A 25,768-nucleotide genomic window follows, 5' to 3' on the forward strand; every position below is an offset into this window, starting at 1 on the left:
CTCCAGCTGTGGCCTTACCAGCGTTTTGTACAGCTCCATCATAACCTCCCTGCTCTTATATTCTATGCCTCGGCTAATGAAGGCAAGTATCCCATATGCCTTTTTAACCACCTTATCTACCTGATCCGCTGCCTTCAGGGATCTATGTACATGTACACCAAGGTCCCTCTGACCCTCTGTGCTTCCTAGGGCCCTACCACTCATTGTGTATTCCCTTGCCTTATTTGTCCGTCCAAAATGCATCACCTCGCACTTTTCAGGGTTAAATTCCATTTGCCACTTTTCCGCCCATCTGACCAACCCGTTTATATCGTCCTGTAGCCTAAGGCTTTCCTCCTCGCAATTTACCACCCCACCAATTTTCGTGTCATCTGCGAACTTACTGATCATACCTTTTACATTCTCATCCAAATCATTTATGTAGATCACAAACAGCAAGGGACCCAGCACCGATCCCTGAGGTACCCCACTGGACACAGGCTTCCAGTCACAAAAGCAACCTTCGACCATCACCCTCTGCCTCCTGCCACTCAGCCAGTTTAGGATCCAACGTGCCAAGGCACCCTGGATCCCATGGGCTGTTACCTTCTTGACCAGTCTCCTATGTGGGACTTTGTAAAAAGCCTTACTGAAGTCCATGTATACCACATCCACAGCATTTCCCTCATCCACACACCTAGTCACCCCCTCGAAAAATTCAATCAGATTGGTCAGACATGATTTACCCTTGACAAAGCCATGCTGACTATCCCCGATTAATCCTTGCCTCTCCAAGTGGAGACTAATTTTGTCCCTCAGAATTTTTTCCAATAATTTCCCTACCACAGATGTTAGGCTCACTGGCCTGCAATTCCCTGGTTTATCCCTGCTACCCTTCTTGAATAATGGTACTACGGTAGCTGTTCTCCAGTCCTCTGGTACATCCCCTGTGGCCAGAGAGGTTCTGAAAATTTGTGTCAGAGCCCCTGCAATCTCCTCCTTTGCCTCACACAGCAGCCTGGGATACATCTCGTCCGGGCCTGGGGATTTATCCACTTTTTGGCCTGCTAAAACCGCTAGTACCTCCTCCCTCTCGATGCGTTATTTCTATGTCTACATCGTCTTCCTCCATATTGAACACAGATGCAAAAAATTCATTTAAAACCCCGCCTACATCATCTGGCTCTACACACAGATTGCCACTTTGGTCCCTAATGGGCCCTACCCTTTCCCTGGTTATCCTCTTGCCCTTAATATACTTATAAAACATCTTAGGATTTTCCTTTATTTTGCTCGCCAGTGTTATTTCATGGCCCCTCCTCGCCCTCCTAATTTCTTTTTTAAGTATGCCCCTGCACTTTTTATACTCCTCTAGGGCTTCCTCCATCTTTAGTCTTTTGTTACTGCCAAAAGCCCCCCTTTTTTTCCAAATGCATTTTTGTATATCCCTTGTCATCCAAGGTTCCCTTTGCTTGTTGGTACCACCCTTGACCTTTACGGGAACATGTTGGCGTTGTACTCTCTCTATTTCCCTTCTGAAAGTCTCCCACTGCTTTGATGTGGATTTTCCTATAAGTAGCTGCTCCCAGTCCACTTTGGCCAGATCCTGCCTTATCATATTAAAATCGGCCTTCCCCCAATTTAGAACCCTTATTTCCGGGCCGTCTTTGTCTTTTAACATGACCACCTTAAATCTCACCGAATTATGGTCACTGTCGCCAAAATGCTCTCCTACTGACACTTCCACCACTTGCCCGGCTACATTCCCTAGAATTAGGTCCAGTACCGCCCCCTCTCTTGTAGGACTTTCTACACGCTGGCTCAAAAAGCTCTCCTGGATGCACTTTAAGAATTCTGCACCCTCTAAGCCTTTCACACTCTGACTATCCCAATTAATATTGGGGAAGTTGAAATCCCCCACTATTATTACCCTATTATTTTCGCACTTCTCTGAGATTTGCCTACATATCTGTTCCTCTATCTCCCCCTGACTGTTTGGGGGCCTATAGTACACTCCCAGCAAAGTGCTTGCCTCCTTTTTGTTTTTAAGTTCTACCCATATGGCCTCATTAGAGGAACCCGCTAATATATCATCCCTCCTTACAGCAGTAATTGATTCCTTAATTAATATTGCAACACCCCCTCCCCTTTTACACCCCCCTCTGTCTCGCCTGAAGATTCTATACCCCAGAATATTGAGCTGCCAGTCCTGACCCTCCCTCAACCATGTCTCCGTGATAGCAACAATATCATACTCCCATGTGTTCAACAACAACTTCAGTTCATCCACCTTATTTGCAAGACTCCTTGCATTAAAATAAATGCCTTCCAGCCTTGCCATATTCCCTTTTGCCTTCACATATTTGCTCTGCCTTCCCAGCTGGCTTGTTTTTTCCTTCGTATTTGGCTGTAATTCACCCCCTACTATAGCTCCACTCTGTATCCCATCCCCCTGCCAAGTTAGTTTAAACCCCCCCCAACAGTGCTAGCAAACCTCCCCGCAAGGATATTGGTCCCACTCTGGTTCAGGTGTAAACCGTCCGACTTGTACAAGTCCCACCTTTCCCAGAAGCAGACCCAATGATCCAGGAAACTAAGGCCCTCCCTCCTGCACCAACTCTTTAGCCACGCATTCATCTGTTCTATCTTCCTATTCCTATACTCACTGGCACGTGGCACCGGGAGTATACCAGAGATTACAACCTTTGAGGTCCTGCTCTTTAATCTTCTACCTAGCTCCCTAAATTCTTGCTGCAGGACCTCATCCCTCTTTTTACCTATGTCGTTGGTACCAATGTGGACCACGACCTCTGGCTGTTCGCCCTCCCCCTCCAGAATGCCCTGCAGCCGCTCAGTGACATCCTTGACCCTGGCACCAGGGAGGCAACAAACCACCCTGGATTCACGTCTACGGCCACAGAAACGACTATCTGTTCCCCTTACTATAGAATCCCCTACCACTATTGCTCTCCCACTCTTTTTCCTCCCTTCCTGGGCAGCAGGAGCACCCCCAGTGCCAGGAAGCTGGCTGCTGCTGCCTTCCTCTGGTAAGTCATCCCCCTCAACAGTATCCAAAGTGGTATACCTGGTTGAACGGGGGATGGCCACAGGGGTCTCCTGCACTAACTGCCTGCTTCTATTGTTCCGCCTGGTGGTCACCCATTTCCCTTCTGCCTGTGCAGCCCTACCCTGCGGTGTGACCAACTCACTGTACGAGCAATTCGCGACCCTCTCAGCATCGTGAATGCTCCACAGCCCATCCACCCGCAGCTCCAGCGCCGTAAGATGGTCCGTTAGTAGCTGCAGCTGGATGCATTTCTGGCACACGTGTTGGTCAGGGACACTGGCAGCGTCCCTGAATTCCCACATAGAGCAAGAGGAGCACATCACGGGGCTGGGCTCTCCTGGCATGACCTACCCCTTTAATCAATTTAAATTAACTTAGTTCAATACCACCAGTAAAGTAAGCCTTACCTGGTCTCTGGAGCCCTTTGTAGGCCCGCTCTGCCGCTGAAGCACCCGCCGAAGCTGTGCGGGGTTGGGGAACTATGAGATTGGTGGCTGCGGGGGGAAGATCTCCAGAGGAGATGCGGTCAGTGACAGTCTTGGAAATGGTGGTTTGATGTTCGGTAGTGGGGTCATGGTCCAGGTATGAGGAGGTGTCGGAGAGTTGGCGTTCAGCTTCCGCTAGGTAGAGGTCAGTTATTTATGTGTATATGTGTGCACGAGTGCACTGTGAATTGAGGAGTTATATTTTACAAAACGAACATGGTTTGTGGCATGCCCGTGAACACAAAGGGATCCTTATTGAGCTGTTTACCTTGGGTACAGGCAGGACTGAGTGTCTCCTGTGTGTCTTCTTATCAGCTTCTTTTAATCCAAAGAATTACAAACTTTTCTCTGTGGCTTTAGCAGGAGGATGTGTCTGTGTGTGTGTAGGAACAGAAACGCCTCACAAAAGCCAGGATGAAAGCTTTGAACTTGTCTCGACGCTCACTTACATTCCATTGTTGCCATCTCATGAAAGAGCCCTGTTACTCTGATGTGACACCTTTGTTGAGTGATAGAGAAACCACTTCATCCTCTAATTCAGGCTGTTATCAGTTCCGTACCACATCAATAAATGTGACACAGTCAGCAGTTTAGTCAGGAAATAATGACTTGTTAGTGCATTGATCCAACATATCATGGTGCAGGATTACTTGGAGTACATTGTCTATTATCTTTGTGACTCCACAAAAAATTAATTTGTTTTGCAAAGCAGCCTTAGCAAACAAAAAGGCAAATACTTGCAGCGCGGTGAAGTGCTTCAATGCAGAGAGTGCGATCCAACACAGTTTAGGCAGAATGATACAGAACTATATTCACATGTATATATACTTTCCATTTACATGTAGGGGAAGAATTTCCACACATGCGCCACTGTTACACCATTAAAAAAAGATTTGTGCCCAAGCCAGGTGTTTGTGCAAGTGTTTGCTGGATCAGCTATTTTGCATACCCCCTGAAGTAGTGATTGGTGTAAATCCCGTGCAAAACGGGTTTAATTAGCTGGGGTGCCGCTTTTAAACGGACTGCGCATTTCAGCAGGAGACTGGCCATGGCAGGAGTGTTCCTGTCGCGTCCTGGCAGACTGTTAAACAGCCTGCGAATCCTTCCACTGCTTCACACTGCTCTCCGATGGAAGAGTGAAGATATGATAAACAACAACAACCAGGGCAGGCAAGCTAACACACTGTCCCTCCCCTTCCTTACCCACCCCGACACTCTTCACCAGATGAAAGGAGCATTGGCACAGCTCACCCTTCAGACTGTGCTCTGGTTAAGGGGGCTCTAACTCGACAGCCCGTAATTTGCAGTCAGCGGCGAAGTGAGGTGCTCCTCACTGACCTCGAAGAAAGCCGCCCAGAGACTCGCGATCTCTGCGGCGAGAACTTTAGCTCCTTCCACATACAATTGATTGCAGCGCTTTGTAAAGGGGATTCCTCGCGTCGATCAGCACCGACGTCACCAAGCTGTCGAAGCAACCAATCACATTGAAGAATTCTCACAGACAGCAAACCAGGAAATAAAATATTGCTGATTATCTGCACTTTTTAACAATATTAGAGAGCGAAATAATGATGTTAAGGTAGAAGCTGAAATATCATGAACAAACTTTAAAAAAAGATATTTTAAAATCTAGTAATTATCATAATGAAGAAATTTGACATTCCACAAATATAAAATGATTGTGGAATTATTGAGGGCCAGAACAATAGTCAATTAGCAGTCAATACGCTGTTAAACCCCAGTTGCACCTATTCCAACAAGGCTTAACATTTAATGGGGTATTTAACAGCGATATTAATGTGGAAAAGCTCAGTTTTTGTCAGTTCCACTGTTTGCTGGCTATGGGCCCGGGGGGTGGTGCCAGTGTCGGAGCAGTGAACGACTGACCACAACTTCAGGATTTCCATGTTTGGATGCGCAGGCGCTACCTCCTGACGTTACGGTCAGTTTCTGAGGGGGAATGACAGCGACCGCGAACCGCTTTCTCAACCTGCCCTGCCACCTTCAACGGTTTGTGCACCGATAAACCCAGGTCTCTCTGTTCATGCACCCCGTTTAGGATTGTAAACTTTAGTTTATATTGCCTCTCCTCCTTCTTCCTACCAAAGTGTAATAATCATTCTCGGGATGTGGGCGTATTATAGCGCCTGGAGTGCCACATGTAACCTTTTAATCCACATTCCCGTTATTTCCCAGATACCTGAAGCTGCTGACACGAACAGATCTCAGGTTCTGGTTTTGCCACTGCGGCAACAGGACTAAGATCAGCCCTTTTCCAATCTCCAGACCCAGGAAATTCAAGCAGGGCACACCCCCAGTGAGTCAGAAATATCAGCACAAACAGAAATGAGTGGCCTGAGCTTTGTAGGCTGGGGGCTGAAATCTGGAAATATACCTATTTTAATGCATTATTGCATCTATTGCTCTTTAAGTACCCCCCTGCATCTTTTCCGCCTCTATTAGCTTCTACTTCACGTTTGTTTCTGCATGGCTCAGTAGCACTCTTGCCTCTGAATCAGAAGATTGTGGGTTGATAGTCCCACTCTAGGCTGACACTTCACTGAAGTACTGAGGGAGTGCTGCACTGTTGGAGGTGCTGCCTTTTGGATGAGATGATAAACCGAGACCCCGTCTGCCCTTTTAGGTGGATGTGAAAGATCACCTGGCATTATTCGATGAAGAGCAGGGGAGTTCTCCCCGGTGTCCCGGCCAACATTTATCCCTCAACCAACAACACTAAAAACAGATTATCTGGTTATTATCTCATTGGTGTTTGTGGGATCGTGCTGTGCACAAATTGGCTACTGCGTTTTCTACGTTACAACAGTGACTAAATTTTTTTTAAATGGCTTAATTAGCTGTAAAGCACTTTGGGACGACCTGAGGTCACGAAAGGTGCTATTTAAATGTAAGTCTTTCTATGAGTGAATTGTTGGGTTTTATCTAGTGTATAATTAATTTTATTTAAAAAGGAGCATTAATAGCTCCTTTCTACTTCAGGCAAACACCCCAAATATAAATAGTGGCATTCTATTCTTTAACGAGCCCCTGGCTGGCATGTCTCACCTGAGCTTTGGGGAAGAGTCTAACCTTGACCTCTGCTTGTCATGTTCTCCTCTGTGAGAATGACGGGGAGAGCCAGCATGGCACTGTACATCAATGTACTGTAAAACATGCTGCAGAACTGCAACCCTCCCTGTACATCGCAATACAACCTCTATTCACCGCTTCACCAGAGACTGGATCCTCCACAGGTCGCATGTTAGACTGACCAATCAAAGGACCAGTAACCCTCCCGTATCCCAAGTATCCTGGTAGAAAAATTCTCCCCTGCTCCTTACAGTCTGCAGTGAGTTGGCCTGAAAGGTTTGAGGGAATTAAACATTTATGCTCCACAATCTAGCACATCGTGCTTGTTATCATAGTTTTGTATATCAGTTGTGTATTGACAGGGTAGCAGATCATAGTTATACTGTTCTACATTCACGTCAAATTCTCTGTATTCTGTAGTTGGAAGTGATTAATGTGAGTTATTTATTTTTAATCGATTGATATTGGAGTGTTCATGTTTCACCTCGGACTGTCTATGGGAAATTTGAATTATGACCGATCACTTTCAGTTTACTTTGTTAATTATACATATCAATTACTTTCAACTTGGATCAAATCGTATCAGGTGGATAATTGAACGATACTGCGATTAGCCTGGGTATAGTGTACATGGTGGCATAGTGGTTAGCACTGTTGCCTCACAGCGCCAGAGACCCGGGTTCAAATCCGGCCTCGGGTGACTGTCTGTGTGGAGTTTGCACATTCTCCCCGTGTTTGCGTGGGTTTCCTCCGGGTGCTCCGGTTTCCTCCCACAGTCCAAAGATGTGCGGGTTAGGTTGATTGGCCATGATAAAAATTGGCCCTTAGTGTTAGGGGGGATTAAATACGTGGGGTTACGGGGATAGGGTTTGGGTGGGATGGCTGTCGGTGTAGGGACCGGGTGCTAGGGTTTGGATGATCAGCCATGATCTCGTTGAATGGCGGAGCAGGCTTGAAGGGCCGAATGGCCTACTCCTGCTCCTATCTTCTATGTTTCTATGTTTCTATGAGAGATACAAATTACAATGTTATACTCAGGGCCCGGTGTCTGCTGTCAAATTACTAACAGTTGATTTCCTTAACACCACGCAGCTGCTGCAGCCCTTAACACCCCGCAGCTGCTGCAGCTATTAACACTACGCAGCTGCTGCAGCCCTTAAAAACACACAGCTGCTGCAGCTATTAACACCACGCAGCTGCTGCAGCCCTTAAAAACACGCAGCTACTGCATGCATTGACTGAAACTTCAGCACATTTCCTCCCAGTCAAAAAAGAACTTGTCAAAAGAAAATAAAGCGCATTATTACAGGACACTTCATCATTGAAATAATTGCACGGGCGCTTGTGCGAGGCAGTTACACAGAAACAAATCAGTGTAAGACCAGTGCTTGGAGGTGACTGCACTCGGGCTTCCAGAGCTGAGGTCGGGATTACGCAGCGAGGACGTGTACTGTATTTATAAGGCCATCTTGGGAAAACCTGGATGTATCGCCAGTTCACATTGTAGTGCAGTAGGATAACAGAGAAAGGGAGGGGGGTCATTGTTATAAATCTCATCATCAAGAAACTACTTATGAAATAACGCTGGATGGCCAGCTGGTGGCGCCGTCCAAGGAGTATAAATACTCGGGCGTGGGCCCCAGCTTTCCAGGGACTTTTTGTAAGACAAGGAACTAGTGAAGTACAACTAGACCTCCATGTTGTGAAACAAGTTGATTAAAGCCTTGCTTTATACTCAAACCAAGTGTGTAGTGAGTTTTATTACGTCAGACATTATGCTGTAAAATTCAGCAGAATGAAAGGAAGACTGAATGTCCATTATTTGCCTCTCAGTACAGTTCCTGACTTTTATAAAAAGCAAAATACTCACCTCCAATGTTCCCTGTGAGCTGCGCTTTGTTCTGCATGGCCTGTTTCTTTTAATGCTTGGTCCCTTTAAATTTCCGCGCATGCGCGTTATTTACAATGGAAATACCGGTGAGCGGCCTGCGTGGGACCAGCAGATTTGGGTGTCCTCGTGCAAGAAACACAGAAAGCTGGCATGCAGGTACAGCAAGCAATAAGGAAGGCAAATGGCATGTTGGCCTTTATTGCAAGGGGGGTTGGAGTATAAGAGTAAGGAAGTCTTGCTACAATTGTACAGGGCCTTGGTAAGACCACACCTGGAGTACTGGGCGCTGTTTCAGTCTCCTTATCTAAGGAAGGATATACTTGCCTTAGAGGGAGTGCAGCGAAGGTTCACTAGATTGATTCCTGGGATGAGAGGGCTGTCCTGTGATGCGAGATTGTGTCGAATGGGCCGATACTCTCTGGAGTTTAGAAGAATGGGAGGTGATCTCATTCAAACATACAAGATTCTGAAGGGGATTGACAGGGTAGATGCTGAGAGGTTGTTTCCCCCTGGCTGGAGTGTCTAGAACATAGTCTCAGGATAAGGGGTCGGCCATTTAAGACTGAGATGAGGAAGAATTTCATCTCTCAGAGGGTAGTGAATCTTTGGAATTCGCTGCCCCAGAGGGCTGTGAATGCTGAGTCTTTGAGTATATTGAAGGCTGAGATCGATAGATTTTTGGACTCTAGGGGAATCAAGGGATGAACATAAGAAACAGGAGCAGGAGTCGGCCGATCGGCCCCTCGAGCCTGCTCTGCCATTCAATAAGATCAGAGCTGATCCAATCTTGGCCTTAACACCACTTTCCCGCTCTCTCCCCATACCCCTCGACTCCCCTGTAGTTCAAATGTCTGTCAATCTCCGCCTTGAATATATTCAATGACTCAGCCTCCACAGCTCTCTGGGGCAGAGAATTCCAAAGATTCACGACCCTCTGAGAGAAGAAATTCCTCCTCATCTCCGTCTTAAATGGGCGACCCCTTATTCTGAAACTATGCCCCCTAGTTTTAGATTCCCCCACGAGGGGAAACATCCTCCCTGCATCTACCCTGTCAAGCCCCCTCAGAATCTTATATGATTCAATAAGATCACCTCTCATTCTTCTAAACTCCAATGAGTATCAGCCCAACCTGCTCAACCTTTCTTCATAAGACAACCCTTCCATCTCAGGAATCAACCAAGTGAACCTTCGCTGCACAGCCTCCAATGCAAGTATATCCTTCCTTAAATATGGAGACCAAAACTGTACGCAGTACTCCAGGTGTGGTCTCACCAGCACCTTGTAAAGTTGCATCAAAACTTCCCTACTTTTATACTCCCTAACCCTTGCAATAAAGGCCAACATTCCATTGGCCTTCCTGATTACTTGCTGTACCTGCATGCTAACCTTTTGTGTTTCATGTACGAGGACCCCCGGGTCCCTTTGTACCGCAGCGTTTTGTCGTCTCACTCCATTTAAATAATAATTTGCTTTTTCATTCTTCCTTCCAAAGTGGATAACCTCACATTTTCCCACATTATACTCCATCTGCCAAATGTTTGCCCACTCACTGAACCTATCTATATCCCATTGCAGACTCTTTGTCCTCCTCACAACTTGCTTTCCCACCTATCTTTGTATCATCAGCAAATTTGGCTACAGTACACTCGGTCCCTTCATCCAAGTCATTAATATAGATTGTAAATAGTAGAGGCCCCAGCACTGATCCCTGTGGCACCCACTAGTTACTGATTGCCAACCAGAAAATGACCCATTTATCCTGACTCCCTGTTTTCTGTTAGTTAGCCAATCCTCTATCCGTGCTAATATATTACCCCCCCAACCCCGTGAGCTCTTATCTTGTGCAGTAACCTTTTATGTGGCACCTTATCGAATGCCTTCTGGAAATCCAAATACACCACATCTACTGGTTCCCCTTTATACACCCTGTTTGTTACATCCTCAAAGAACTCTAGCAAATTTGTCAAACACGATTTCCTTTTCATAAAACCATGTTGACTTTGCTTGATTGTCTTTTGATTTTCTAAATGTCCTGTTATTAGCTCCTTAATAATGGATTCCAGCATTTTCCCAATGACAGATGTTAGGCTAACTGGCCGATAGTTTCCTGCTTTCTGTCTCCCTCCTTTCTTGAATAGGGGCGTTACATTTGCGGTTTTCCAATCCGCTGGGACCTCTCCAGAATTCAGGGAATTTTGGTAGATTATAACCAACGCATCCACTATCTCTGCAGCCACTTCTTTTAAGACCCTGGGATGTAGGCCATCAAGTCCAGGGGACTTGTTAGCCTTTAGCCCCATTAGTTTGCCTAGTACTTTTTCTCTAGTGATAGAGATTGTTTTAAGTTCCTCCCTCCCTATAGCCCCTTGATTATCTCTTACTAGCTGAAGTGCCCGGCGGTGCCGAGGCTTTTTCGAGGGAATGTTGTTGTTGGAAGAGAGAGAGAGAGCGACTGGGGGGAAGAGAGAGCGACTGGGGGGAAGAGAGAGAGCGACTGGGGGGAAGAGAGAGAGCGACGGGGGGAAGAGAGCGAATGGGGGGAAGCAAGAGAGCGACTGGGGGGAAGAGAGGGGGGGAGGGAGGGGAGGGAGGGGGAGGGGGGAGGGAGGGGAGGGAGGGAGGGGGGAGGGGGAGGGCGGAGAAGGGAGGGCGGGGGGGAGGGGAGGGGGAGGGCGGGGAAGGGAGGGGGGAGGGGAGGGGGGAGGAAGGGAGGGAGGGCGGGGGGCGGGGCGCCCCCCTCGAGGGTCGCCCCCCGAGGTGAAGACCGCCGATTGCGGCTGTGGGAGACGTGGGCCCGGTTGCCAGGGTAACGCTGGACGCTCAGCAAGCCCCGCCCCCCGGCCAGCCAGAGAGAGACAGCGCGTCTCAGCTCCTGCTGCGCGCGCACCCTAGCGGCGCTGGGCTGAGGCTCGGCCCTCCAGCCTTCGAGTGGGGCCGGGAGGTGCCTAGCTCGGGCGTGGGTGCGGAGGAGACGCCGAGGCTTCGAGGCCTACCTGGAAAAACGGGGAAAGGTAGGAAAATTAATGAGATTAGATAAGTTAATTACTTTCTAAATCGTTTTTTTAAAAAACAATATGTGTTTTAAAAGCAACGTTTTTTTTTAAGACGCAGAAAGCGGGAAAAAGAAAGGAAAAGTTTGGAATCAAGATGGCGGCGACTCACCTCGGTTCAGAACGATAAAGCCCAGCCACACACGCACCGATTGGCCCGGCGGCACACGCCAGCAACCCGGCGTACGATTGGTCGAGCTCGAGGTCACTCTGTCGCTAATGAGCGGATAATGAGATGCTAATGAGTGGAATGTTGAAGGTTTTTGGGATACCGCGGGCGCAATTTTATCCCGGCCGAAACGTAAATACGCTTAAAACCGTCTCGGAAGCGTAAGCTTTCTTTGGAGGTAACGCGCGCGTAGGTACGCCCTGTAACTTTCGAGTGCATACCCATAAGCACACGCGATGACAGACAGATAGACAGACAGAATGACAGAAGTACCGATTTATATATATAGAAGATTATCGGGATGTTTTTAGTGTCTTCTACCGTGAAGACCGATCCAAAATAATTGTTTAGAGTCTCTGTCATTTCTCTATTTCCCATTATTAATTCCCCAGTCTCATCCTCTAAGGGACCAATGTTTACTTTAGCTACTCTCTTTTTTGGGGATCGGGCGGGAAAGTGGTGTTGAGGTCAATGATCAGCCGTGATCTTATTGAATGGCGGAGCAGGCTCGAGGGGCCGTATGGCTTACTGCTGCTCTTATTTCTTATGTTCTTATGCTGCATGGCCGTGCAGCTTAGCGGGAACATTGCTCACCTCAGAATCGGAAGGTTATGAGTTGAGCACCTAATCTAGGCTGGCACTTCAGTGCAGTAGCGATGGAATGCTACATTGTTGGAGGTGCCGTCTTTTGGGTGGGTCGTTAAACCAAGGTTCTATCTTCCTCTTCCAGTGGTTCAGGTGGATGTTAAAGATCCCACAGTACTATCCCAAAAAGAGAGTTCTCCCGGTGTCCAGATCAACATTCCTCCCTCAATGTAAAACAGATTCGCTGGTCATTCTTCGCATTTGTTGCTTGTGGGACTTTGCTGTGTGCAAATTGGCTGTTGTGTTTACCCACCTACCAACAGTGACTACATCTCAAAAATAATTTATTGGGCCTAATAAAGCACAAAGCGAGTTATTTCTTTCTCTCTCTTGCCACAGTGGGAGTGCAGCATCACTAAATTTGGCCTTGCATCCATTGGCGGCCGTGCCTTCAACTGTCCAGGCCCTCAACTGTGGAATTCCCTCCCTAAACCGCTCTGCCTCTCCACCTTTGTCTCCACCTTTAAAACGCTCCTTAAAACCTATCTCTTTGAGCAAGCTTTTAGTCACCTTTCTAAAGTTTCCTTCATTGGCTCGGTGTCAATTGTTGTCTGAGTACGCTCCTGTGAAGCGCCTTGGGATGTTTTACTACATTAATGGCGCTATATAAATGCAACTTGTTGTTTTTGTATCTAACTGTTACCTATTTTCATGTAACAATTCAACTTACAAGAACTTGTGTACGTCAATTCCTGCACATTGAAAACTGGGCAGACTGTACTCCACTCTAGCACACGTTGGATATTTAAGTGTGGGATACGCACTAGTGATGGTGAAGCCAAAATTAATTTGTCTAGTATCCCAATGAGATAATGTAGCTGCATAAATGGTGTAGTGCACACGTCAAATAACCGCTGACACCTGACAATGATGAACTTGTGTGTATTAAAGGCATCATACAGGGGCCTGCCTCTGACCCACACTCCTGTGGAGTGAGGCTCCCGACCTGGACTGCTGCCTTGCTGAAATTGCCCATCCTAAAACATCACCATCTGGTGTACAGGCTGAGCGATTACTCATGCCTTTCTAACATCCGTCACTGTGAAAGCTCCATTGCAGTGCCTGAGAAGCAAGCAGTGATGTTGTAATTAAAGCTTCTTTGATATAAAGAAATGGGAAGCACAAGCTATCCAGCACCGAATGTGAACAAGTTTATCAGCTGCTTCCACATGCGCACCATAACCCTCCGAGCAGATTTTTAAAACGTGCACTCTTCAATAAGCAGATATGTTGTCTAAATATTTGCCTCAATATTATGATCCATAGTTGCAACACTGATTCTAATCTTGTGTTAGCATTTTAAAATCCTGACTAGGGCCGGAGCTTACACGGAAGATTACCAATTTACAGAGTATTTAATATTAGCAAATCCTTCAAGCAAAAGACAATGTGACTAAATTGTGTTGATTAAGTTGTCAAAGCAAACACTCATTTACATTCCCTCTTTCCCATTGCAGCTCTGAAGATAATGCAGTCATTAGTTTATGAATTATGCAGTAGATATGCAGATATCAGATGTAATAAGAGGGTTACTCGGGAAAATGCAATGATCACAATGGCACCGATAATTAGTATGAAAATATGTTTAAAATATTAATATTCATATAATTGACACTTAGTAATGCAAATCCCTCTTTTTCATGCAAAGTGCCCTGATGAGTTTTCTTTCTTTCTACCTCTGTTATTACATGAGCTGAGCTCATTGAAAGAGTGTTTATTTATATTGTCAGTCGATTCAGCTCCATGAAAGGCTGAGGACTGATTATAGGGCCATTTCCCTCCACCTTGCGCCCCCGATTTAGTAACTGCTTAAACAACTTAAGGTGTTATCTGCACGCCTCTAATTCTGCCCTCTTGAAGATCTCCAATTTCCATCGCTCCACCATTGGCGGCCTTGCCTTCTGTTGCCTAGGCCCCAGGCTCTGGAATTCCCTCCCTAAACCTCTCCGCCTCTCCATGCTCCTTTAAGACGTTCTTTAAAACCTACCTCTGACCAAGCTTTTGGTCACCTGCCCTAATTTATCCTTATGTGGATTGGTGTTAAATTTTTGGTCTTAAAATACTCCTGTGCAGCGCCTTGGGACGTTTTACTACATTAAAGGCGCTATATAAATACAAGTTCTAGTTGTTGTTGTTACGAAGAGCAGCCATGCCCGTCAGGGTGAAGTGAACGGTAGCCTCTCGGAACCTCTCCTCCCATGACATTTTTGAAGTGTTGAAACAGTGAGGTCTTCACCAGAGGTTTCTTATGGGAGATTGGACTTAATAATACCTCAGTGATGATGTTTCTGCAATGTCTGGGGAGTACCGAGGCAATGACCAATTAGACAGTGGTGAAGCGCTGGAAGGAGTCAGATCTGAATTGAAGCACAGCCCCAGTGAGCCCAACTTGGTCAGTTTGCAGCGCCTCAAACCCTTGAACTTAGACCATCATGGACCATCCCAGGTTCTGCTTAGCTTTAAAATGTCTCATGGTCCTGGGTGCCTCAGTGGGAAAGTGCCTTGTGTGGTACCGAGCCATACAGATCTTGGCGGTCTCAGGTTTGATCCCCAATCTGTGTTGCGGGGGGTGGGGCGGGGACAGTTGGTCTTAGTGCCCCAGGACTACAATCAGGCAGGATTCCCAGTCCCAATCTGCATCCTGCTGGAAAGTGTGAATGTCGGTTGAAGAAAGGATGGCACTTGGTCGTGAGGGCCCTTGGGATCAAGCAGCCTGCCAGCAGCCATTGCCCAGGCTCATTGGAAAGAGGTAGCGGGGCCTGTGGAGCTGTACCCCATCCCGGATCACTGTCTCCAGGGAAGGAATCCCACAAATTAGTGGGAAAGCATTCACTCAATCCCTGGGATTTTAGACAGTTTGGAGGTGTTTAGGGTTGAGGTTTCCTTGTGTTTGCATGTACAGGTAGACTACCCTTTATCCGGACTTCCGAAAACCGAAACCCTCTAAAAACCGAAGGTTTTTTTGGTCAGCGTAAGTCCAGCGTAAGTCGTGCGCATGACCCCCCGCGGACCCCCCCGCGGACCCCCGCCGGCCCCGACCCCCGCCGACCGACCCCGCTGGCCCCGACCCCTGCCGACCCCCCCGCGGACCCCCGCCGACCCCGACCCCCGCCGACTTACGCTAAGCGTCAGCGTAAGTCGTGCACACGACCCCCCGCCGACCCCCCCCGCGGACCCCCGCCGGCCCCGACCCCCGCCGACCCCCCCCGTGGACCCCCACCGACCCCGACCGTAAGTCGGCGGGGGTCGGGGTCGGCGGGGGTCCGCAGGGGGGTTGGCAGGGGGGTCGGCGGGGGTCGGGGCCAGCGGGGGTCGGCGGGGGTCGGGGCCGGCGGGGGTCCGCGGGGGGGTCGGCGGGGGTCGGGGCCAGGGGGGGTCGGCGGGGGGGGTCGGCGGGGGTCGGGGCCGGCGGGGGTCTGCGGGGGGGTCAGCGGGGGGGTCGGCGCCGGCGGGGGGTCGGCGGGGGGTCGTGCGCACGACTTACGCTGCGCGTCAGCGTAAGTCGTGCGCACGACCCCCCACGGACCCCTGCCAACCCACCTTCCGAAATCTGAAATTCTCCGAAAACCGAAACACGGCTGGTCCCGAGGTTTTCGGATAAAGGATAGTCTACCTGTACCACGTTACTGTTCCACTTTCCATTATGGTAACGAGGCACTGATATCTGTGACTGGAACCATGAAAGTAACTGACATTAATCAGTCATTCATGAAGGAAAGACTTATGAAATAATACTGAGCGGCCTACGGGTGGCGCTGTCCAGGGAGAGTATAAATACTCGGGCACGGGCCCAGCTTGCGCAGGACATTCTTAACAGGAACTAGTGAAGGACACAACCAGACCTCCATGTTGTAAAACAGTTGATTAAAGCTTTGTTTAACGCTTAGACCAAGTGCCTAGTAGTTTTCTTACGTCAGTAACTATTACTTTTTATGTACGTGTGTCTAAGATTACCTCTACCTGTTTCACTTTGTTTCCTCCCTTCTCAGTCTCCCCCCAGCACACACTAACCCTGCCTGAAAAGACAACCGGATGATTTGCTGTGAAGGTGCTGCCCATTCCACTCTGAAATTGCCCACTAGGAGTTGCATGAGTGAGGCCGACAGATGCCTCTCTGCCCAGTTTGCCCTCACTTCCTCTCCACGAGGTTGGGTGCGGTCTCCGCTCGCATCCCTCTACAGCAGGGCAGTCCCTCAACGAGTGGAGGATTGTGGGTTCCGCTCTATAGTGTTGTGGGGCACTACTGTCCAGTGAAAGAAAGCATTGAGAAAGAAACTCTCTCAGCTGGTGCCTAAATCCTGTTTGTTTTATGGGAATGTGGTGAAAGCACAGTGCTGGTTCTGACTGGTGCATCAGTCTGTTCCCTGATAGCCATGTGGAGATGGCAGGAGGGAGCTTTATGCATCCATCAATTCCACACAATACAAATCAAACTGTCAGCCCCTGATTTTGAGTTGTTTCCTGCAGTTTAAATATTTGAACTCTTTTCATGAATAATTGATCTATGGATCGTTAAAGCAGAACTCAGACAGATGTACAAAGACCCCCGATCTCCTGTCATTAGTCTTCAGTTCAGGTTCAGAGATTTGCAAAATGAAACAAAACTTTCCAACTTTGCACTGACCACAACAGACATTTTCAAATCAAACAAGACACAAATCAGAAAAAAAAAGCAAAGCTCCTTCTCATTGCTATGGTAACTACTTTCACCACAAACCCTAGGGAGCAATCTGCTCCTCCGCCAATCCCTGCCCGAGTGTGGCGCTAACACTGCCAGTGTAAAGAAGATGCTTGATTGTCTTGTGGACCTGTGGAGAAATGTCCTCAAATTCCCATAGTGTTCTCCTCTATTTTTGAAGGTAGTGTTACTCGTGGTTAGGGAGGGCAGTGCAGTGCTTCACCTAGGGGCAATTTTAATCCTACCCGCCTGGCGGTTCCGGGCCTGTGGGCAGTTAAAATTACTCAGGATACTTACCCATCGGATAGCTAGCAGTGTTCTCAATTTCAATCTGCTCAACAGAGCAGGCGGCAGGGACACCTGCCCAAAGCAGGCAGGGTCCTTCTTTACTCATGCATGTCCGGTTTCCATGGCGTCATTGGGCCCTGACTGTAATTTTAACTGGAGGCCTGAGCGGGGAAACCGCTGTGGCTTTCCCAGGAGGTGAGCACAGGAGCCTGGGCCCAGAAAAGGCCCTAACAGGTACTTTTTAAAAAACTTTTTAGTGTGGCTTCTCCAGGTCTCACAAGTAAAGCTTAGGCCTCCCCAGCCATGGACTCGCTCCCCACCAGCGCCCCCCCCACACCCCCCCACCTTCCCAAACACCAACCCCTACGAGATGGCACGGAGCCGATCCCGCCACCTACCTTATCTCTCCGGGCAGCTTCCGAGCTGCACGATTTTCCACCGTATCCCACAGACATCCCGCTCGTTCCAGGCAGAGGTTGGCCGGTGGGATTTAAATAAGTGGGTTATCCATCCGCTTAAAACTCGCCCGGAGTTAAAATTGAGGCCTAGCTCGTGTTTAGGAGTGACCACGGATGCGCCTGAGGGTCTTCTCCTGCTTTCTTCATAGGGTTGTACAGAGGCGTTTAATCCCCTTCGGTCTTTATATCCGGCCCTGCCCTGATTTTCTATTTGGACAAAAAATAGAACAAGAATGACAAGTGCTAGTTTAAACCAGTGAAGAACTTTAATGTGTAAGTTTTCCTGATCCTGTGCGTGGGACTGTTGGATTACCCGATCACAGCAAGTAGTGGAAAACCGAGCAAGGTGCCTGTGCCTCTCCTGCCCCGGGTACAGGACCAGGAAACTCTACTGTCCAGATAGCCCTGAACCTCACAGTCATTTATCAGAGACTGTGGGAGGACAGTATGTTGCCTCTCGACACGTGGCAGATGATTGAGTTGGAGTCTCTATTTATTGTGAGCATGTACTACTGATGTGCCGAGCGTTACCTCCATTTTATCCACTGCTCTTTTTGATTTCCGTGCTAGGCCCAGAGTAGCTTTCAAATTCCTTTCAGCATGAAGCAGGTCTCCAGGAACACATGCTGGGCTCCACAGAGATTTAAGCAATCATTGATGGAATCAGCTGGTTGTTTAAATACATAATGGAGATACAAATTATGCATCGGTCTCCAAGGCCTTGGTGCTCTGATAACACGTTAATTAATCAATGAAAATGTAACTGGCTTTTGAAGCTGGAAGTGTTCAGAGATTGATCCAAAAGGGCAGTGGAAGCAATTGCGGGTTTTGTGAAAGACAGATATCGAGAAATATCTGTTATTCTTTTTTATTTCAGCTTGTGAGCCCGGATTCTTCAAGTCGAGCTCGGGAGACCAGCTATGTGCCAAATGTCCTCTTCACAGTCACTCTGATATTATGGCTGCTCTCTTCTGCCAGTGTGACACCAACTACTACCGATCTGCTTCTGATCTTCCCTCCGCACCTTGTACCAGTGAGTAACGTGGCCTAGTCTAGCCAGCACTCCTAATCCAGTCAGGGCATCTTCCATTTGTTCAGTGATGCGAAATTGCTGTTGTTCAAGTTACATTTCTACCCCGGACTCCCCTCTCTCTACCCCGGACTCCCCTCTCTCTACCCCGGACTCCCCTCTCTCTACCCCGGACTCCCCTCTACCCCGGACTCCCCTCTCTCTACCCCGGACTCCCCTCTCTCTACCCCGGACTCCCCTCTCTCTACCCCGGACTCCCCTCTCTCTACCCCGGACTGCCCTCTCTCTACCCCGGACTCCCCTCTCTCTACCCCGGACTCCCCTCTACCCCGGACTCCCCTCTCTCTACCCCGGACTCCCCTCTCTCTACCCCGGACTCCCCTCTCTCTACCCCGGATTCCCCTCTCTCTACCCCGGACTCCCCTCTCTCTACCCCGGATTCCCCTCTCTCTACCCCGGACTCCCCTCTACCCCGGACTCCCCTCTCTCTACCCCGGACTCCCCTCTCTCTACCCCGGACTCCCCTCTCTCTACCCCGGACTCCCCTCTCTCTACCCCGGACTCCCCTCTCTCTACCCCGGACTCCCCTCTCTCTACCCCGGACTCCCCTCTCTCTACCCCGGACTCCCCTCTCTCTACCCCGGACTCCCCTCTCTCTACCCCGGACTCCCCTCTCTCTACCCCGGACTCCCCTCTCTCTACCCCGGACTCCCCTCTCTCTACCCTGGACTCCCCTCTCTCTACCCCGGACTCCCCTCTCTCTACCCCGGACTCCCCTCTCTCTACCCCGGACTCCCCTCTCTCTACCCCGGACTCCCCTCTCTCTACCCCGGACTCCCCTCTCTCTACCCCGGACTCCCCTCTCTCTACCCCGGACTCCCCTCTCTCTACCCCGGACTCCCCCCATTCTACCCTGGACTCCCCTCTCTCTACCCCGGACTCCCCCCATTCTACCCCGGACTCCCCTCTCTCTACCCTGGACTCCCCTCTCCCCCATTCTACCCTGGACTCCTCTCTCTCCCCCATTCTACCCTGGACTCCCCTCTCCCCCATTCTACCCTGGGCTCCCCTCTCCCCCATTCTACCCCGGACTCCCCTCTCTCTACCCTGGACTCCCATCTCCCCCATTCTACCCTGGACTCCTCTCTCTCCCCCATTCTACCCTGGACTCCCCTCTCCCCCATTCTACCCTGGACTCCGCTCTCCCCCATTCTACCCTGGACTCCCCTCTCCCTCTCTCCCACTATTAGCTAGCTGTGTTCCCCTATTTAAGAGTGTTACATTCCTTCCCCCACTTCCTGTGGGAAACACTTATCCAATTGTGTTGTTATTATTATCTCTATAATACTCAATCCTTCTTCTGAACAGATATCAATCCAGGTGCTTCAAACGTATCCAAGTTCACCCTGAATAAAGAACTTCTTTGGGGGTTTCAGATATCCACTATCCACTGCGAAGTAACATTTGTTCTAATTTCTAATTTAGAGCAAGGATACTTATTACATTTTGGTCAAGGCCCAGTTCTAGCCATGACTTGCGCAACCGGAAGGTCGAGTGTGTTTCTTTTTAAGATTTTGGTTGAGGGTTTTGTTCTTGTTCACTTTTGTCTGTTCTACCCACGTTCTTTGATTCCTTGTCCATTTCCACACATGAGATGGTAATAGTAAAGATAACAAGACACCCACTGAGTTCAGCTTCATTAATTATACATGGTGTGGAGATGTTGGTGTTGGACTGGGGTGGACAAATGTAAGAAGTCACACAACACCAGGTTATAGCCCAACAGCTTTATTTGAAATCACAAGCTTTCGGAGCGCTGCTCCTTCATCAGGTGAAGTGGAGAAATGCCTATAGACACAGATTATATAGTCAGAGAATAATGTCAGATGTTTACAGGTAATTTTTCTAACTGCCATTTATCACACCTCGGCAGAGAGATAATCACAGTAATCAAAGGTGTGAATGGTGTCCAAACAGGTCAGTCAGGAAAACATTACATCAAAGAACAATGAGGTGGGGTCACAAGGGGTCAAATGTTGCAGATGCTGGGGTCTGTATGAAAAACAAAAAAACAGACAAAAAACATTTTTTTTGCTGGAAATCACAGCAGGTCCGGCCGCATCTGTGTAGAGAGAACAAGCCAATGACGACTTGAGTCTGGATGACCCTACATCAGGTGGGGTTACATGTAGTGTGACATGAACCCAAGATCCCGGTTGAGGCCGTCCTCATGGGTGCGGAGCTTGGCTATCAGTTTCTGCTCGACGATTTTGCATTGTCGTGTGTCTCGAAGGCCGCCTTGGGGAATGCTTACCCGAAGATCGGAGGCTGAATGTCCTTGACTGCTGAAGTGTTCCCCGACTGGGAGGGAACACTCCTGCCTGGCGATTGTTGCGCGGTGTCCATTTATTATACACCCAGCTCTGTGCTCTCCACGTGTAACTCTCCAATACTGACACTTCGGCCCCGATATTTACAGGGAGGCGGGGGTGAAACCCGGAAATGCCAGGAACGCAGAGGTCTTGCGAATTTAACATCAGGACCTCATTATCATTTTTGTATTCTGGTTCCCGACCAGCAGCCGGGCAGATTGACAGACGAGTGGTGAAGCCCGTGGGAGAAGGCCGCAGCCTGGGACCGTTGGGGATGGGCTCCGCCAACCGGGAAATGTCATGGGTTGATGGTGGAGGGGAATGTCGGATGACCCGCCTCTCCAGACATACAGGCTTGTGCCCAAACTTACCATGGTTAAACCGGAAGCAGGCATGTTGGCGGTGGGTTGGGGTCGGGTTTTGCATATTTGACGATTTACCACCCCCGATCGTCTCCCACCCATGGTAGGGAGGTTTAAATTCCCCCCTCAGTCCTCAGTAAAAGGAACATTTAAAAACTAGTTTGTGCTGGTGTCTCGTGAAGTGAGTTAAATCAATTTCACATTATGTGTGCAGAGAAAGATTTTTTTTTCCAGAATTGTTCTTTTGTTGACCTCCTGAAAGCTCGACTTTTTCTACCAATTTTAAAACCTGTTGACGAGAAAGAGCAGAGAGAGAGTAACAGGAATAGGAGTCAATACTCAGCTGGGCACGAAAGCAGCACCAGCAGGGGTTGGCACTGAGCTGGGGAGAGAGAGCAGCACCAGCAAGAGCTGGCACTGAGCTGGGGAGAGAGAGCAGCACCAGCAGCACCAGCAGGAGCTGGCACTGAGCTGGGGAGAGAGAGCAGCACCAGCAGCACCAGCAGGAGCTGGCACTGAGCTGGGGAGAGAGAGCAGCACCAGCAGGGGCTGGCACTGAGCTGGGGAGAGAGAGCAGCACCAGCAGGGGTTGGCACTGAGCTGGGGAGAGAGAGCAGCACCAGCAGCACCAGCAGGAGCTGGTACTGAGCTGGGGAGAGAGATACATAGATACATAGAAGATAGGAGCAGGAGTAGGCCATTCGGCCCTTCGTGCCTGCTCCGCCATTTAATGAGATCATGGCTGATCCTTTAATTCAGTATCCCGTCCCCGCCTTCTCTCCGTAACCCTTAACCCCTTTTGCCCGTAGAAATATATCTAATTCCCTCTTAAATATATTTAATGAGCTGGCATACACTGCCCTCTGTGGCAATGAGTTCCACAGGTTCACCACTCTCTGAGTGAAGAAATTCCCCCTCATCTCTGTCCTAAATGGTTTAGCCCTTATCCTTAAATTATGTCCTCTAGTTCTGTTCTCACCCGCCAAGGGAAACATTCCTTCTGCATCCAGTCTGTCTAGACCTGTCAGAATTTTATACACTTCTATGAGGTCCCCTCTCAATCTTCTAAACTCCAGTGTGTACATCCCTAAACTACATAGTCTCTCCTCATAGGTCATTCCCGCCATTCCTGGTATCAGCCTGGTGAATCGCCGCTGCACCCCCTCCATGGCAAGAACATCCTTCCTCAGATGAGGCGACCAAAACTGTACACAGTACTCGAGGTGTGGTCTCACCAGTGCCCTGTACAGCTGCAGCAAGGTATCCCTGTTCCTGTATTCTAACCCTTTTGCTATGAAGGCCAGCATACCGTTTGCCTTCTTGACCGCCTGTTGCACCTGCATGCTCGCCTTCAGTGACTGGTGTACAAGAACACCCAGGTCTCTCTGTACTTCCCCCTCTCCCAATCTATTGCCATTTAAATAATAATTTGCCCTCCCGTTCCTGCACCCAAGGTGGATAACTTCGCACTTGTCCACATTATAGTGCATCTGCCATTTATCCGCCCAATCGCCCAGTCTGTCCAAATCGCTCTGGAGCTTCCTGGTCTCTTCCTCTGAGCCCACCCCCCCTCCTAGTTTAGTGTCGTCTGCAAATTTGGAAATGCTGCATCCGACTCCCTGATCCAGGTCATTAATGTAAATTGTGAACAGCTGGGGGCCCAGGACAGATCCCTGTGGTACCCCACTTGTTACTGCCTGCCATTCAGAAAATGAGCCGTTTATTCCAGGAGCTGGCACTCAGGGGGGTGCTAACGGGGCGCAATCCCCTAGCGCTGCTGACGCCTCCCGCGAAATTCAGCAGGAGGTTACCAGCATCGGTAGCCAGTAGCACCTCGTGGTGTCGTGTCGCCGGCGATGACACCACCGTCACGCCCAGCTTGCACCCCAGCCGCAAACTTCCCTTGTGCCCCCTGACTTATTGCCGGACGATATGTCGGACAGGGTCAGGGGGTGTTTATGCAGCGGCGGCAGTGGTAGTTAAAGGGGCAGATGTTGGGCAGCCATTTTCTTTGGGCCGATTGCCAGCGCCTGCCCCCTTTCACTTTTTTTTCCCAGGGTGCCTTCCACGATTGCTCAGCCCGGCAATCTGGACCCCGGTGCAGGCAGCGCTAGGCCCCACCCCTTTAATCAGAGGAGGAAGCCTGCAATGACTCGGCGCTACGTACCGCCGCAAACTTCAGTAGTAGCGCCCCAAGAAGGAGGTGGAGTGCTTTCCAGTAGCGCCCCACCTCCTGCTTGGGGCGCTACTACTGAATTTCCGGCAGAGGGGCGCTAACTTTTTCAGGGCGCTAAAATTAGTGCCCAGGCGACATTAGTGCCCCAAAAGGTGCGCCACCAAATTTTTCCCCCTATATGTTTTATTTGAGCGAATTGTCCACAACAAAATATGAAAGTTCTATTTGACCCATCAAGCCCACCTGCTGCCACAGACCGTGTCCAATCTTCCCAATAAACATCTGCATAAATACTCGCTCCAACCCCAGTGGAATTGGAGCATCACATCAGAATAGCTATATACAGTAATGTACAAACTCCATTACTCTGTCCCGCCTGGTTACAGCAGAATTTACCCAGGACCGTTCCCGCTCAGCCACCCCATAATTTCGATGGAAGATTGGCGGACACTCTGTAAACAGGGTTTCCACCAAACCGCCGCTGGAGTTGCAGCAATGAGGCGGGGGAGGTCCCAGGGACATTCACCAGCCCTTACTAGCAGTAACACGTGGGCTGTTGTGTCCTACAGAGGATTTGATCATCTCCTTTTCTGTTCATTCTTGGGATGTGGGCGTCGCTAGCAAGGCCAGCATTTATTACCGATGCCTAGCTGTCCTGAGAAAGTGGTGGTGGGCCTTCTTCTTGAACTGCTGCAGCCTCTGCAGGGAAGGTGTTCCCACTATGCTGTTGTTGTTATTCTTTCACAACTGAAGGCCACTTCAGAGGGCAGTTAAGAGTCAACCACGTTGGTGTGGGACTGGAGTCACATATAGGCCAGGCGGATAATGGTGGAGGCTTCACTGCCGCTCACTGACGTCCTGTTCGACCAAAGACACGTGTGGTCTGGGGAGACCAGGCTACCTGAGAGAAAGCAAAGGAATTTATACTGTTTATATTTTAAACCATCTCTGTGTAAACATTTCGCTGCAGTTTTATTTCAGCTTTAGAGTCCACTGTCAGATTGGATGAAAATGACTTTATGTCAAGAGTAAAGAAGTGTATGGTGCTGAATGTTATGGTGTTCACAAAGGTTTGAAAAGTGCCCAGACTTTGTCTGGAGCACGCAGCTTCCAGAGCTCTGAGTTAACGCTGTGCTTTGCGTAAAAGAAAAGAAAAAGACTTGCATTTATGTAGCCCCTTTCATGACCACCGGACGTCTCAAAGCGCTTTACAGCCAATGAAGTACTTTTGAAGTGGAGTCACTGTTGTAATGTGGGAAACGTGGCAGCTAATTTGTGCACAGCAAGGTCCCACAAACAGCAGCGTGATAATGACCAGATAATCTGTTTTTGTTATGTTGGTTGAGGGATAAATATTGGCCAGGACACGGGGGATAACTCCCCTGCTCGTCTTCAAAATAGTGCCATGGGATCTTTTATGTCCACCTGAGAGAGCAGACAGGGCCTCAGTTTAACGTCTCATCCGAAAGACGGCACCTTTGACAGTGCAGCACTCCCTCAGCACCGCACTGGAGTGTCAGCCTAGCTTTATGTGCTCGTGTCCCTGGAGTGGGACTGTGAACCCACAACCTTCTGACTCAGGCGCGTGTGCTGCCCACTGAGCCACGGCTGACACAAGCTTTACTTTAAAACGTTCATTATTAGAAATATAAAGAAAGGGGGTGAGATTAGTCTTGGGTGGTAGTGAGGAATAGGCGCGAGGGAATCGGCCGCCTGTCTTACGCCCCACCCCATTTTCATTTCAATTGAAGTCATTGGAAAAGAAAATGAGGTAATGTGTAAACAAACTGCTGATTGGCTATCGCCCGCTCTGTGTTAACACTAAAGTCAAATTTCACCCTCTATGTTCTGAAGAGTCTTTGATTTCTTCTGTAACTTTTAAATAGTACTTTCTCACTTTAAAGAAATGTGATAATTCATACTTTTCAAAGGATGCTCGTCATGGCGAAGGTACTCTGAGCTTCAGAAATAAGTCAGGCCTGGGGTTCTTAGAGAATAACGAGAAATCAGCCAGCTAGAACTGACAG

The 25,768-nt window shown here is 49.0% G+C and overlaps 1 protein-coding gene across 2 annotated transcripts in view; it reads left to right on the forward strand.

Annotated features, from left to right (window-relative positions):
• Positions 1 to 25,768, forward strand: part of epha8 (eph receptor A8) — a 782,627-nt gene that overhangs the window by 490,685 nt on the left and 266,174 nt on the right. For both annotated transcript variants that reach the window (XM_085966785.1, XM_085966786.1), the window contains exon 4: positions 18,679 to 18,834. In XM_085966785.1, the coding sequence (XP_085822911.1) occupies positions 18,679 to 18,834 (156 nt within the window). The remainder of the gene's footprint in view (positions 1 to 18,678; positions 18,835 to 25,768) is intronic.

This window comes from Somniosus microcephalus, chromosome 25 (assembly GCF_052327205.1).
Source record: "Somniosus microcephalus isolate GS21.2 chromosome 25, FLI_Smic_1.0, whole genome shotgun sequence".
In the NCBI taxonomy this organism is placed as follows: Eukaryota; Metazoa; Chordata; class Chondrichthyes; order Squaliformes; family Somniosidae; genus Somniosus; species Somniosus microcephalus.